The 16,262-nt window shown below is 37.3% G+C and overlaps 1 protein-coding gene across 2 annotated transcripts in view; it reads right to left on the bottom strand.

The window, feature by feature from the left end:
• The window catches only part of LOC150087769 (protein SCAI), a 196,797-nt gene that overhangs the window by 122,093 nt on the left and 58,442 nt on the right, over positions 1-16,262 (bottom strand). For both annotated transcript variants that reach the window (XM_090370293.1, XM_090370294.1), the window contains one exon: positions 4,999-5,094. In XM_090370293.1, coding sequence (XP_090226419.1) covers positions 4,999-5,094 — 96 coding nt within the window. The remainder of the gene's footprint in view (positions 1-4,998; positions 5,095-16,262) is intronic.

The following is a 16,262-nucleotide window of genomic DNA, read 5'->3' as shown; positions in this document are numbered from 1 at the left end:
CGAGCCCGTCACCACCAAATACGGAGGATGCGGAAAGGTCAGGGAATGACCACTGCATATCCCGGAGCAATATGGCCTTAGTTGCAATGCTCCTAAAAACCAAAATAACAACAAGTCCCTGATAACCACCATTCTGCTGAATGCATAGTTAAAAGCTAGATACTGTCTATGCTGTTTAAATAATATATTTGACAGTGTTCAGCAGCCAATAAAACTAACTACTGAGCAGGAATGTTCGAATGGCTGATTGAAGAAACAAAGAAAAACCCCGAATTACAAACCAAACACGGTTAATTTCAGGAACATACACAGTTCATGGGTGGGCTGCATAAAATGAATATTGTGTCATAGTAACGAATAAGAGTATGCAACGGAGTGATTGAGTGACAAGTGGGCATAGTAAACTATAATATCACAGGTTTAAATGACTGATTGACATGATTCCAATCAATCAGTACTTAACGGAAAGCAGTTTGCCAATAGGGTACTAGTTGTTTACAGATATTTTTTTTTATGTGTCATTTTTTATTAAACGATTGTTATTTGCACAGATGAAATTCTGCCTCCTTTGCAAATTATGAAACTACTTAAATTATTATTAGTGCCAAATTTTCTCTTAACATCTGTACCCAGAAAGAAAAAAAAAAATGAGGCAGAATACTCGCTACTGCTGATACTGAAAACTTGACTTTCATTTTAGTTTGTTTCAAATTAGGTGCACAACAAGAATATACCATGAGTCCATGCTTTACGACAATCCACATTCATGTCAGCTTTCAAGTGCAGAAACAAAGTTGTGCCAATATTTTAAAAAATAGTTAAGTTATTTTTAATCAGAATAGAAGAATTGACAGAGAATTTTTTTTCTCTCATTATAAGTTTTTTTTTAAATTGATTTTAAGCCACTTGTTATATCATTTATAATGAAATAAATGCTGCTGTTAAACACCGAGTTCTTCTGCTATGTCTGTGACAGTGTGCTGCAGTTATGTTGATCAGATAATAGCTATGGGCGGCCACGTGACTGGGCTGACTATTACATTTATATCACTGTTGTCACAGGATTTTTATTAAACTTTTCATAATTTTCAATCTTGATGGATGAATTAAAAATAATTTTTCCAAAAATAATGGCTGTTTATGGAATAAGAGATAATACTAGTGACACTTCTGATAAGAAAACACAGAAGTCTGTTTCTTTGATTAAAAGCTAAAACAATTTAAGGTACTGGATCTAGTCTATCAAACAGCAAAATCAGTCATAAAAATAATCTTCCTCATATAAGTGTGACAACCATAAAAATGGCAAATCACAGACTCAAAAAATAATAGGTTCCATTTTAAGTCAGAATCTTTTCTATGATAGTCAGCTAGACTCTAACTAAAATTTAGTGCCATCTATGTATAATGTTTACATTTATGTACACAAATCCATTCTTGTTTTCTGTAAACTCACTTTAACATAATAAAAAATCTATTTAAAAAAAGTGGTTATTTAGTGTTTTCCATTTTAACAAGATATCTTAAAAGATTATTTGTGTTTTAAATTCATTCAAATATTTATCTATCTAATATAAAATAGACAGAGTTAAAGTTCTGTTATTTATATATATCACCTCTTAATTTCACTTCTCTGAGAGTTGCCTACATACACATATTGAAAAAAAAAAAATTTCAAAACCAATGTAAACTTTGGCTTACTATAAATACTTCACACTACCCTACCAAAATATTTGAGAACATATACCTAACAGCACATAGATTAACCTCTAGCAATCATGATGGCAGCATTCACCAAGTATACACAGTTGTCCCTAGTGAAATTTCATTCCTGCTCAAGAATGATTGATAGATCTGTCAGATTCATTGGCTGCAAGACTATTAAAAATGCAAAGCTCAAGCAATGATTTTATTTTATTTTATTTTATTTTATTTATTTATTTTTTTTTTTTATCATTGTTTTGTTCAGATTTTTTATTTATTTTTTTTTTTTTTTTGGCTGGTGCAGCATAAGCCATAGGCTTTCTTGTACCATGCGGCCGTTACTAATACTAATGTCAGATTATCACTGAAGGCCTGTCATACCAATCTTACACATTTAGCATGTAGCACTGTCATCTTCAAATAGTTGGTCACAGTCCAGGTATGATATAAGCATCACAGGAAGAACCTGTCCGGCAGCATATTCAGATAAACCCTCAAGGTAACAAATTATTTCAGATAAAAGAGAGGTCCCATGACATCAACCCTTCCCCATCTCTTCCATCATGCAGTACGATTGATGTCGTTTGAGGTTATGATGAACACCATGGTGAGATCCAAACTTCCTTACATTTCGAGGGTTCAGCTCTAAAAGGATGTTCGTAGGCCAGCCACGATTTAGTATACCAGACCGAATCTATTGGTAACTCTCTAGGGGGCTTCCTGATCAGCTAGTGTATATTCTTGCCACCTATACTCTGCCAGATAGTGACTGGAGTGATGTGTATGTGTTGTCGAGGCCACATTACAAGGATCTGGGTATATTCATACATCATATCCAAAAAATTCATTACTTCATTCTGCATGTTCCCCCCACTTTTTCTTACTATTGAACCATGAATCGTCAATACAACAACCTTATGTACAAAAAGATCTAAACCTCCCAGGCACTTCCTAATTCATTTCGCAAATATACGTGGTCTCAATTCTAATCTCAACGATGTCCATTTCCACTTTAAATTTCCACTTTAATATGGTTGATATGCTAAGACTTTTGCAATTGCTAATGACCTTGCACAGATTGTTTATTTACCTACCAGAGTACCAACAAATCCTAACCATACAGCCAACACGCTTGATCTTTTTCTCACAAACACCCCTTTTTAGTACAAGGTTGAAGTGAGTGGTCCTTTAGGCACCTCAGATCACAACTTGGTGATTGTTTCTTCTCCAATGGAGCCTTTATCTCATGGCTATTCCCAACATCATGTTGTTTGGCATTACAAGAATGCAAAATGGAATGACCTGCGAAATTTCTTTTCCTTGGTTGGATTACTGTTTCAAAACTTCTGATGTCAATATTTGCTCAGATCATGTCAAGTGAAATTATTCTTGTAGGAATGGAATCCTTTATTACACATTCCACTTTAAAATCTCGTCCTTTATCTAAACCTTGGTTTTCCAATAAATGTGCTAAGGCTGTTCAAGAGAAGAATGTTGCATATCGTAATTGGTTTGTTTCCAATTCTTCAGTTTCTGCCTACACCAAAGCTCACAACAATTGTAAAGCAGTTATTAATCAGTCCAAACTAGATTTTGAACATGCTAAGAGTAGAAAACTTGCTTCATTCCCTAATGTTAGCCGAGCATTCTTGTCTCTTGCCAAAGCTATTGGCTGCAACTTTTGCCCATCTCTGCTCCCACCTCTGTCAAAACCAGATGGTTCTATTGTCACTTCAGCCAAGGATAAAGTGACCTGCTAGCATACCATTTTTCTTCCAACTCATGTATTAATGATCTTGGTAAAACACCTCCCAGCATACTCCATTCAATGCCTCCTGTGGTGTTCCGTCAAAAGGATGTCAGAAGGATTTTGACAAATCTTGATGATAAGAAAGTTCCAGGTCCTGATGGTATTTCTCCACTTGTTCTCAAAATCCGTGCTCCTGAACTTACTCCTGTTCTTTGCCGTCTTTTTTCATTTTCTTATTCCAAAGGTGTTTTTCCTTCTGTTTGGAAATTTGCTCATATCCAGCCAGTTCCAAAAAAGGGTAACAAATCCCTCCCATCCAATTATCATCCCATTGCAATTATTTCTACTCTTTCTAAAGTAATGGAGAAATCATTTTTTTTTTTTTTATGGAAAACCCCAAACACGAAAGGTATCAAAACTTATAGTACTTAGTACCACGCATGGGTTGAAGGAGAAGTATGGGGGAAGGGAGATGCCGGAAACTTTACTCTAGAGACTAAACATGGGTTTCACCACTTCAAGCCTCCAATAAGCAAAGTGGTGGTATTTCACCGGTTGATGAAAGTCATCTATCAATTAACTGCCAACTCTTAAATTACCTAGAAACCTTCCGTCTGATCAATGATCACCAATATGGATTCCATCAGTGTCAATCCACTGGTGATATTCTGGCTTATGTTACCTACTTAAGGCCAAATTCAACGGAAAAGTTTGGTGAAACACAAGCAGTCGCTCTTGACATCTCAAAGGCTTTCAATCATGTTTGGCATAAAGGTCCTCTAAACAAGCTTCCATCTTATGGTTTGCCAACTGTTTTTTGTAATTGGTTATCCAGTTTTCTTTCTGACCACTCACTGAGGGTGATGGTAGATGGCTCTCTGTTTTCTAACTTCTCTACTAATGCTGGTATCTCCCAAAGTTCAGTTCTTTCCCCCACTATTTTCCTCTTGATGACCTTCATATTAATGACCTTCTTTCATACCTATGCTCCCTGTGTGCTGTGTTAGTGAAACGGACTTCTAATGTCTAGTGTTAAATGTTTTGGTAATTGCTTGCAATGCTGCCTTCCAATTTTTGGATATATAGCAGGTCAGACATCGGCAGTTTCAATTATAGAGATCTTTTGAACTTGTTCTTGTCATTATTTGATTTTGTCCCACAGTAGCTACTGATTAAAGGCCACAGACTGTGTCAGTAACATTCATGTAAAAATGTTTACATTTATGTACACAAATCCTTCATCCAATAAAAAAAAAAAAAATCTTACAAAATGCCCATGATCAGGTTCCATGAGGTCACCAACATTAGTAGCATTTCCCATAGCAATCTTCACTGGGCACTGCAGCTCTTCTTATAGGACTATCATATCACATGACCCAGCACATCAGTGGCTATTTCATTTGTGAAATAGCCACTGAAATAGTGACTATTGCCTATAGCAAAACACAGGTAAATAGTAGAATGTTAGGGAAATGTATCATTTTAAGAAAATAATCCAATAAAGTTCTCTGAAATCAAATGTTAATCATACCAATATGTCATACCTGTGTTGCTGCTGAAATTTCCACAATTTGGTATAAACATCAAATGTTCTACCAAAATATGCTTGCCATTGTTTATGGCCATACTGAGGCAAATCTCTAAAAACAAAAAAAAAAAAAAAAACACATTAAAATCAAAAATTACATTACACATTTCTACAAATAAAAGTTATGCACAATAATGTTTCTCAGTTATTCAACATAACATAAAACTTAAAAGTTACAAAAAAATAAATTTAACTAGAAATGACTGTTTACTAATTTAACCCTTTGAAGAGCAGGTATTTTTTTCAACATCTTTATGCTCGGAAGTGATTTTTTTTTTTTTTTTTCGAAAATTAGTAAAATTAGTACACATTAAAAAAAAAAGTAAACATCTCACATATGCTAAATGTAAAAAGACACCTGGGATGGCTGGAATCCAATTATATTAAGGAATAAGCAACAAAAGGGGTAAGCAAACCTTTAGCCATAACTATGAGAGCATCCTTGAATTCAGGGGATGTCCTCTCTATATACGTATATATATATAGTCTATGGACTGGAGATGTGCAAATGTATTACTAATTCACAAAGGGTTCAAAAGATGAGATGCATAATCACACATCTGTTAGCCTGACTGTTCCAGGGAAAATAATGAAGTAACTGGTTAAAGAGGCAATGCAAGACCATCAAGATAGGAATGTAGTTATACTTCAGTCACAGCATGGATTTATTATGATAATACTACTAGTATTAGTAGTGCTAATTCTGAATTAGCTAACAAGATAATTTTCACATGAAAAAAACAGATAGGTTTGTGCAAATTAGAGCACGCGTGTGCATGCGCACACACAAATTCCAAAATAATCATGCTATCCAAAGGGCAACAAGTACAATTTAAAAGTGGTTATGTGCCTGTTTTATCAAAGAGTGATAAAACATGCACCTACAAACAGTAAAAGCCTACACATCTAGTATCAGTCACTTTTTAATGCTGCTGTTATTATTTATATACAACATTATAAAGAGTGTGTTTAGGGACTGATTTTGCATGTTATGTGGGTTAAAAAACCTGGAATATATAGGGGAGGAGAACAAACCCTGTTCACACCACCTAAAATCAACCAAGCCCCAATCAAAGAAGCCTTTTAAGAACTTCAGTCTCCAACGGGATTCAAGCCTATACCTCTCCAAACAAGTGATATTTTTGAATGTTTCTCACCAAGTTTTTTTTTTTTTGGATCAACAGAACTATGTATATTTTATAATTAATTATTTTTCAAAATTGTAGTAGAAGTAGCAATGAATTTTGGGGTTACAACATGGACAAACATGAAATTCTCTGTGCAGCATACACAGGCAGCAACGAGGGGCTCATAGTGTCCTATTAATGATTTATTGAGTATCCTGAAGAGAGAGAGGGGGGGAGTTGTAATCCCACTGTATAAGGCAATTATAGGACTATACTTGGAATATTATGTTCAAATATGGAGACTACACCTAAAAAAAAAAAAAAAAAAAAAAAATTTTAACTGAAGGGTCCAAAAACAGGCAAATCACTTTGTAAGATCAGCAAAAGGGCACCCATTCGATGAAAGACTTCAGATTTGTAGACTACACAACTTACTAACCAAGACCCCTGTAGGGAGACATGAGTTGTTATTTGGTTTTTAGGAGCATTAGCAACTAAGGCCATATTGCTCCGGGGATATGCGGTGGTCATTCCCTGACCTTTCCGCATCCTCCGTATTTGGTGGTGACGGGCTCGAACCCCGGTCTAATCAAGAAGCGTGTGCTACGCACTGCTGCTCCTTCCCACCTGGCTACGGAGGCGCCCGGAGACATGAGTAAGATCTATAAGGCTCTGAGAGAGGATAATAAATGAATTAGCTAAGGTAAAGAAAGCCAACACGAGAACGATGAGAAACGTTGGATAACTTATGCGGAAAATTAGTTTCCCGACACCGGACACTAGCACTGCTCGCTCGGTAAACAGATGGTAGATGTTATCGGTCTGGAGCCGAAATCAAGAAGGATATATTGATTGACAGGTGAGCGTGGCAAACAATGAAATGATTGGTGGTGGGCGCGATGGACGACAAGTTACTGTGCAGTCATTGGTTGACATTATAATGTGTTTTTATGCATTAGCATTAGTAGAGGCATATGATGCAAGAAAGCAAAGCTTATGCGGCATCACCCAAAACAAAAAAAAAAAAAAAACATTCCCATTTCACCCCTCCGTTCATTTCAAATATCTGTCCAGCTCAGCCTTAAACTTATTTAGGCTATCAACTTCCATAACAAAAGATGGAAGTCTGTTCCACCAATCAACTACGTGCTGCACTGGCTAAAGGTAAACTTCTGCACATCTATCCTAGAACTGTCTTTCCTCAATTTGAATTTATGCCCTCTCAGGTGATTATTCGGAGCAAGAGGAAGAGGAAGAATCCCATCAGCATTGAGCATGCTCAAACCATTCAAAGCTTTATACACCTCAATCGGATCAGCTTGCAGGTGCCTAGTCTCCAGACACTGTAATCTGCAAAACTTAAGCCTTTCTTCGTAAGAGCAACCCTTCGTTCCATTCACTAATCTTGTTGCCCTTCTCTGTACTCGTTCCAATTGCCCTACATCCTTCTTAAAATGAGGCCTCCAGACCTACATACAGTACTCAAGGTGTGCCTCACCATTGCCTTATACAAGGGGATAATCACCTCCTTAATCCCGGATAAAAAAATTCCTGTATATCATTGACAAGACTCCATGAGCTACTCTTGCAGACCATCTGCACTGCTCAGAAAACTTCATAGCTGCCTGCACAATTACCCCCAATTATGAGTAAAGAGCAGTGCATAATAATTTTGTGATGAATGGTAAACAGGTAATAGTAGCAATGAATTTTTTAAAGATGGAAGAAATTTGTAAGGAAAATAAAACATTGGTTGATTTTTTTGAGGAAAACTAAATTAATAAAAGTTTCATTACGTTCATTTTTATGTTCTTCATTATGTTTTTTTCTCATTATTAAAAGCAGATTTTTGGAGTTCATGAGTGTTTTTACTATATTGTTGATTTAGGTTTGGTTACGAAAAAAGGAAAAGGTTTCTTTATTTATCGTTATATTTCATAACCTGATCTTAAATGTTAGGTTAGGAAATAATGGGAAAAGAAAGAAAGAAAGATTCTTTATATACAGTGAATAGCTATTGATCGTGTGTATCCACATGAGTGTTTGTTTAAAAATAAAAGTACAGTAATAATAAATTAAAAATTTGTTAATAAACAATTTATGCACTAGTCCACCCATGATTCTAAAGAAAAAAGGCTAGGTTATCCCCTCCATTTGGGGGGGGGGTTCAAGCTCCCATGCGTTTCAAGTGGAAGTAATCCGGCCTTTTTTTCACCATTATGGAAAGCATTCATTAGGGCAAGTTACCATTGAAGCAAGTGACCATTAGTGATACTACACTGATGTTATCGTGTGTTATGTTCATGCGTCAATCAGCACATCGTTTGCTACACCTACCTGTCAATCAATATCATTCTTGACTTCTGCTCCAGACCGATAACACCTACCGTCTGTTTACCAAGTGAGTAGCGCTAGAGTGCAGTATCGGGAAAATAATTTTCCACGTAAGTTATCCAATGTTTCTCATCATTCTCGTGTTGGCTTTCTTTACCTTCGGCGTATATTCTTGTTTATACTTTGGCTCAACAACCAGGTTAAGGAATTTATTTATTGTTAACTCTTCCTCCTCCTATCATAGGAGGAGTTTACAATAAATCATGAATTTCATCTTAATTGTATTTAGTAGTCACGCAGGCTTGAACCACAATCACTCAAAGAGCAGTTGCTACTGCACTCTTTCTATGACCGCTCGGCTGCATCAGGCCTGCTTGAGGTAACATCAATGTTTGTGATTTCTGAAAAAAGGTTTGTATTTCAGTTGTTGACTGCTATGCAGAAAAATGTCGACTGACATCATATAGGGATGTCAGTCAACATTTTTCTGCAATCTGTATTCAGATCATATAGGGGATATCAACTGATGTTTTTCTGGATGGCAGTCAACAACTGAAATATGTTTTATAATTCACAAGCACTGATGTTCCCTGATGAAGTAATGCTTGAGGCTCAGTGTGCTCTGCCCAGAATATTTTCCCAAGCCAGGTGGCATTATGAAGTAGCCAGATGGGGAAGTGTAATACTTCGCATAGTATGTTCAAAGTTTGATCGAGATCAGTACCACACGGTGCCTTGAGAATAGCTTAAATTTTAGCCGGGCAGTCGGTTAATTCACCGGGCAGTGCGCCCATTCGATAGGTCCTGGGGAGAACACTGAGGCTCTTTGTCTTTATTTTATTTCAATTTTGGATTGCCATGCTTCTTTAGGCATGTGTGAAGGTACTTCTCCTTGGGCAGGGAGCTATGCATTTATATTGCTAATGGCAAATGCCACTTTAGTTTTTTCTTTTATGATCTGATTTTAATTTTCACTGTTAGGGTATCTTGGTATGCTGGTAACAACTTGGAGATAGTCAAGAACTAATAAAAACTTAGTTAATATATAATTTTGCACACAACTTTTACTGGTAGATGGGGGTGATAGCATTAGTCAAAGTGCAAGGATGTTGTTGTTGTTGTGTGTGTGTGTGTGAGTGTGAGTGTGTCATGCATTTGCACTGCTAAGGCGAGTATATATTTATATTTACTATGATTTATTTATATTTTTTATTTTGTGATCTTAATTTCATTGCTAGGGTATCTTGCTACATAAGTAGCAGGATTAACCTTGGCCCTTAAAACTCGTTATTAGTTGCTTAAATAGTGATATATGAACTTGTTTTTGTTACTTGCATTGTTAGTCTTTTTGAAGTACAGGCTTCTAAATAACAGTGATGGTTGCTGGTGTACCTGAATTGTAATTCTCTTCTGCTGGTTGTTGGGAGTTTCTCATTTTGAAGGTTGTTAAGATATAGTTCCTTTTGTTTTTGATCTTCTAATCTATGTGATCATCTTTTGTTTGAAGAGATGATGACATTCTTGCAAGGTACTGGTGTCTTCTTTTCTGCTGGTGGCTGTACTTATTATTGCCTTTGATGAAATAGCCTTCTCTAAGCAGGCCCCTGTTGCTGTCTGTAGTTGAATCTGAGGACAGCACTCAGCTATTGTTAAATTTCAGTTCACCCCATTCCAGTTCACTTTCAAAGACACAATAATGAATATTGACAAATCTGACAGGAAAAGGTCACATTTGTCAACTCGTCTTTTTTTTGACATCTTAATGAGTTGACACAGGACTTACCTAAGTCGACTCATTGGCAACTGCACACTAGTCTACATACAGAACAGTGGTGTAGCTACCATGTAGGCAGGCAAGGCAATTGCCTCCGGGTCCGGGCCCACCGTCTTTGGCTGACACCTGTTTTTGCAATTTTCATTAATTAAGTGGGGGAGGCCCGAACATGTTCTTTGCCTCCAGGTCCGAAAAAGGGTAGCTACTGATACAGGACCTCTTGTATTCACCTTGGTTGGAGCTGCAGAGGTGCTTTCAGTGAGGATGAGCCTATGCAGTACACAGTGTGGAAACTGGAAAACAAAACCGATGTTATAAGACTAGCGCTGGTGCTGCCATCTACTAGAAGTAAACAAGAAATGAAAGAGTAATTGTTCCTTGATTACCACAGTCGTGGTAAGCAGAAATTGCCACCATTTCAGAACATAGTGTGAACTGAACTGCACATCTCTCCTGTGTCTGTGTTGTGGAGGGACAATGGAACAAAAAGCAAACATCAAGTTTTGTATTTGACTGGGCAAAAGCACCACAGAAATGTTTAAAATGATGAAGTGTATGGAAAGAACTGCTTGCCTTGTGCACATGTGTTCAAGTGGCATAAATGTTTTTTAAGGGATTTAAAGAAAACAAAGGTCTGTGTGCAGTTTGTTCCACACTCGTTAAGTGACAGTCGACAACATGTGTGAGTTGAACTCATTGAGGCGGCTGAAGGCAAATCCAACTTCCTGAATTCAATCGTTATGGGTGATAAGACGTTTGTTTGTTTGTTTGTTTGTTTATTTGGTTTTTAGGAGCATTAGCAACTAAGGCCATATTGCTCCGGGGATATGCAGTGGTCATTCCCTGACCTTTCCACATCCTCCGTATTTGGTGGTCACGAGCTCGAACCCCCAGTCTAATCAAGAAGCGTGTGCTACGCACTGCTGCTCCTGCCCACCTGGAGCACCATCAAGGAGGTGGATATATTCTTGCCATATACAAAAATTTTATTATTTCATCCAACATGTCCCTCCACTTTTACTTTACTGAATGTATCATGAATAATCAATCTAATAGAACAAATATATCTGTAAAAAGATCTAAACCTCCCAAAAACTTCCTCATTCACTTCAAAAATATGAAGTCTCAGTCCCAATTTCAATGATGTTCATTACCATCTATAATCTGCCAGTCTCCATTTATCAGTTAGCTTAAATACCACTCATCTCAGCTGCCATAACTATTTGCTCCATGATTCCTTTTGCTTTAAAGGCGGTACCTGTGTCCACCTATAATATTCCTTTCCTTGTCCGAGTTTCTCCTATTTTTGATCTCCTCTGACTTAAAATCTCTCTCTCTCTCTCTCTCTCTCTCTCTCTCTCTCTCTCTCTCTCTCTCTCTCTCTCTCTCTCTCTTTTTCCCCTCCCTCCCTCCTGCCCCATTTCTGTAAAATTCATCTGTTGTCTATCATTCTCCCAGCTCCAGTAATCACACGGAACTTATGACTTCCTTTTTTTGAAACTCAATTGTCTCAACTTTCCTAACAGTGAGGTAAGTTTCCTTGGTTTTTTGATGTTCACAACTTCAACTACAAAAGCTTTGGCACCTCTGGTTAAGAATGCCAAGGTTTTTGCAATTACTAATGATCTCACAGGATAAGCATTTATCTACCAGAATATCAGATAATCCTAATCACATGTCCAATGCACTTGATTTTTTTCTCTCCAACAACCCTTTAAAGTACAGGGTCAACATTAGCAGTCCTCTAAGCACGACTCAGTGACTTGAATACCATAGTATCATCTCCAACAGAGCTTCTCTGCATAATAGAAATTGGATTGTAACAAAATTTCTAGCTTCTTTTTCTGCTTACAGTAAAACTCAACAATTATAAAAGTTATTAATCTCCAAACTCAATTTTCAACAGGTGTACCCTAAGAGCAGAAAACTTATTTATTGTCCAAATAGTAGTAGCAGTAGTGGCAAATGATACAAGAAAGCAAGCTTATTAAGCATCATCCAAAACACACACACAAATAATCCTTAACCTCCAAGAATCTGTCTAGTTCTTCCTTGAATTTATTCAAACCATCCACTTCCATAACAGATTGAAGCCTATTCCAACAATCAACTATTCGCTGGCTGGGCTGAACGCAAACTTCCGCACATCTATCCTGCAACCATCCTTCCTCAACTTAAATTTGTATAGTCTCAGCACCCTATGTGTGCATTCTCAGCAAGAGGAAGAATGCCATTCACATCCAGCTTATTCAATCCATTCAAGGCCTTAAACAACTCAATCAGATCACCCTGAAGGTACCTAGTCTCCAGAGGCTGCAATTTGTAGAACTGAAGCCTTTCTAGGTAAGAGACCCTTTTGTTCCCTTCCCCAATCTGGTTGCCATTTTCTGCTCCCATTCCAGCAGATCTCATCCTTCCTAAAGTGAGGCCTCCAGACCTCTAGAGTATTTTATACAGCCTAACCGTGGCCTTATACAAACACAAAGCTGACCCACTAGCATCCTACTTTTCTTCTAATTCTTGTATTAACAATTTTGGTAAACCAACTCCTGTCATACCCAATACACTCCACTCTATGTCATCCACAATCTTCTGGAAAAAAGATGTTAAAAGAATTCTGAAATATCATGATGTCGAGAGAGAGAGAGAGAGAGAGAGAGAGATCTATCTTCTGCTGTCATTTCTCCATTTTTCTCAAAACTTCTGCTCTTAAGGTTGCTCCTGTTATGACATCTTTTCTTATTCCAATGGTGTTTTTCCTTCTGCTTGGAAATTTTCTCACATCCAGCCAATTCCTAAAAAGGGTGACAAATCCCTCCATTACACTTACCTCTACTCATTCCAAAGTAATGGAGAAATCCATTAAACCTTCAAAACCTTCCATCTGATCAATGATTGCCAATATGGATTCCACTAGTGTCCATTCACTGGATATAATGGCTTATGTTACCCAGCTACTGATAAATTAAATGGCAAAGTTTAATGAAGCTTAAAAAGTTGCCCTTGACATTTCTAAGGCTTTGGAATATGTTGGACATTAAGTTCTTCTAAATAAGGTCCCATCTTATTTTTTTTTGCAATTGGGTATTCAGTTTTCTGTCTGAATACTAACTACAGATAATGGTAGTGGTTCTCTAATAATGCTGGTGTGCCCCAAGGTTCAGTTCTTTCTTCTCCTCTTGTATATTAATGATCTTCTTCCACCAATTAGAATTTCTATCCACAGTTTTGCTGATGATAGTACACTACCTTCGTCCTTTGAAAACACCAAACTCTGGTGGAGTCCCACAGGGTTCGGTGTTGGGTTCACTGTTGTTTTGTAGGTTTATCAATGATATTGATGGAGGTGTATTGGGCTCGGTGTCAGGGTTTGCAGATAATACAAGAGTTGGCAGGGTTGTTAATGACAGTGATGGCAGTGTGCTGCTGCAACGGGATCTGGAGGGTTTGGGCAGATGGGCTGAAAAGTGGCAACAAGTCTAACCTTGACGGGTGCAGGGTGTTGCATGTGGGTAGAGGTGACGCCAGGGAAGCGTGCTGGCTGTGTGGTGCTGCGCTTAAGGTGGTGGAGAATGAAAAAGACCTGGGAGTGGTTGTGCAGTCAGATATGGAGTTTTCTGAGCAGTGCAGATGGGCTGCTGGGGCAGGTCATGGGGTTTTGTCAGTGATATATAGGAATTTTGCTAGCAGGGAAAAGGAGGTGATTGTCCCTCTGTGTAGGGCAGTGCTCAGGCCGCACCTTGAGTGCTGCGTGCAGGTCTGGAGGCCTCATTTTGGGAAGGATGTAGATTTGCTTTGGCGTGTACAGAGAGAGGCACTGGGGTTAGTGGGGTGAATGAAAGGATCCTCTTACCAAGAGAGGCTTAAGTTCTGCAAATTGCAGTGGCTGGAGACTAGGCACCTGCAAGGTGATATGATTGAGGTGTATATGGCCTTGAATGGGTTCAGTATGCTGAATTCAGATGGGATTCTTCCACTTGTTCAGATTACGAACCTAAGGGGGCATAAATTCAAATTAAGGAAAGACAGATGTAGAATAGATGTGCGGAAATTTGCCTTTAGCCAGGGGGTGGTTAATTGCTGGAACAAACTTCCATCTGTCATTGTGGAAGTTGATAGGTTAAATAAATTTAAGGAGAAACTGGACAAACATTTAGAGAGCATTGTTTTGTAAATTTTTTTTTTTTTTGGCTGATGCTGCATAAGCTCATACACTTGCTTTCTTACATCACATGCCACTACTACTACTACTTTCAGCTTGAGAAACCTTGTGCTACACAAACAGGCTCAATTCCTTAAATATCCTCTACCAATTCCTCAAATGTTGATCTCCAGTTAATTCTCCAATAGGGTGAAGAAAACTTAGTTAACTTTGATCCTTCTATAAATCAGCCATCTTATTTTTTATTTCTAAAAAAAAAAAAAAAAAAAAGTATACTGCTCTTATACTCATCTTTGGTGACACAGATTTCTAGACAACAACATATATCTCTATTATTTCTAATAGAGACTTTTAATCTCTCTCTCTCTTGGCATAAGCACATCACAAATATTGATTCCTCTACATTTCATTCTTGGGGTTATTCTGTACAAGCCTCAAATCTGCCCTCCCATGGAATACTGTTCATCTGGGGTGATACTCCACAAATTTCTTTTTAGCTTTCTGACTCCAATCAAAAGAATGGCAGTCGAGTTAATTAATGACCCATCTCTTACAGAATCTCTCCACTCTGTCTCATTGATGGGCTGTTTCTGCTGCATACCTTTTCTAGAGATACTTCCACTCTTTCTTCCAAACCAATCTGAACACACATGTGCCAAAAGCAGTCAGTATCTACTCCTGCCTTATCATCCAACTTCACCTCATTCATCTCTTCTACTAATGTTTTCTGAACAACTTTCCTTTGCATGTATTTCCCAAAAACTACAGTCGACAGAAATTAAGTCTACTGTCAGTTATCTTCTGTCTTCTCAGACCTCAACCTATACAGAGTACTAATACTAAATGTTCTAATACCTTTCACATTTGAAGTAAAAAAAAAAAAATTCAAGAATTTCTCCAAGACATGCAAAACAGAAAAGTATCAAAACTAAAACAGCAACCTGATGTCATCAAAATCAGTGAAGACCTACATAAAAGCCTGAATCTGAACAATTCAGAATATCCCTACATATTCACAAACATTAGAATGTATAAAGACAACATCCCAGACAGAGCAATAATTAGCAGATGTTCCAGCCCAGGCAGAAAAGAGTAACTTGGGTTTTTTGGTAACTATCTGCCAAATAAAATACAAATAACCTACTTTCAAGACTGGACAAAATCACCTTCCAACCTCAACTCGTCTCCTTCAGTGTGAACTCTACACTTAAAGCCATCTCCCACCCAAATATAAAAAAAATAAGAAAAAAATAAAAATCAGTTTATTAGTCAGTAAATCGGATACTATATTACCCACCAACTCTGAATGGCACATAAGTCCAGAGGGGTTTACATTAAGCACTAAATATTACATAAATAAGGAATAAAAGCATATTAATTCCAGAAGATAGATAAAAAATACCAAAAGTCAGCTTTCAAAATGTACTTCATTAAATTAAAGAAAAAAAATTATCTTTTTTTTCCCCATCCTCTTTTTCCCCCACTCCAAACATAATATTATCCCTATATATCTTTTTCAGATACAAAGATAAGTCAATTTCTAGCTTACTTATAAGTTTAATGGAGGGATAAGAGGGAAAAAATCTATAAAGAAAATAAATTCTATTACATAATGGAATTAAGTTTTGCTCTTGCATTTCTTTGGGGTGGGGGGAAAAGAGGATGTGCCATGCTATCTTGTTCCAGAGATGTAACACCAAATTCATCACCCTTGCTTGAATGTTCTTGTCTATAGCCATATATTAAAGGTAAATTTACTTTCTAAATCTGGTAGATTCAAATCCTGACTTAACATTAATCCATTTAATAATACTGTGCTCTAC

The sequence above is a fragment of the Mastigoproctus giganteus genome, chromosome 3, assembly GCF_048544385.1.
Source record: "Mastigoproctus giganteus isolate SK-2022 chromosome 3, ASM4854438v1, whole genome shotgun sequence".
In the NCBI taxonomy this organism is placed as follows: domain Eukaryota; kingdom Metazoa; phylum Arthropoda; class Arachnida; order Uropygi; family Thelyphonidae; genus Mastigoproctus; species Mastigoproctus giganteus.
The sequence above is the reverse complement of the archived record's forward strand: the minus strand, read 5'-3'. Positions and strand labels throughout refer to the sequence as shown.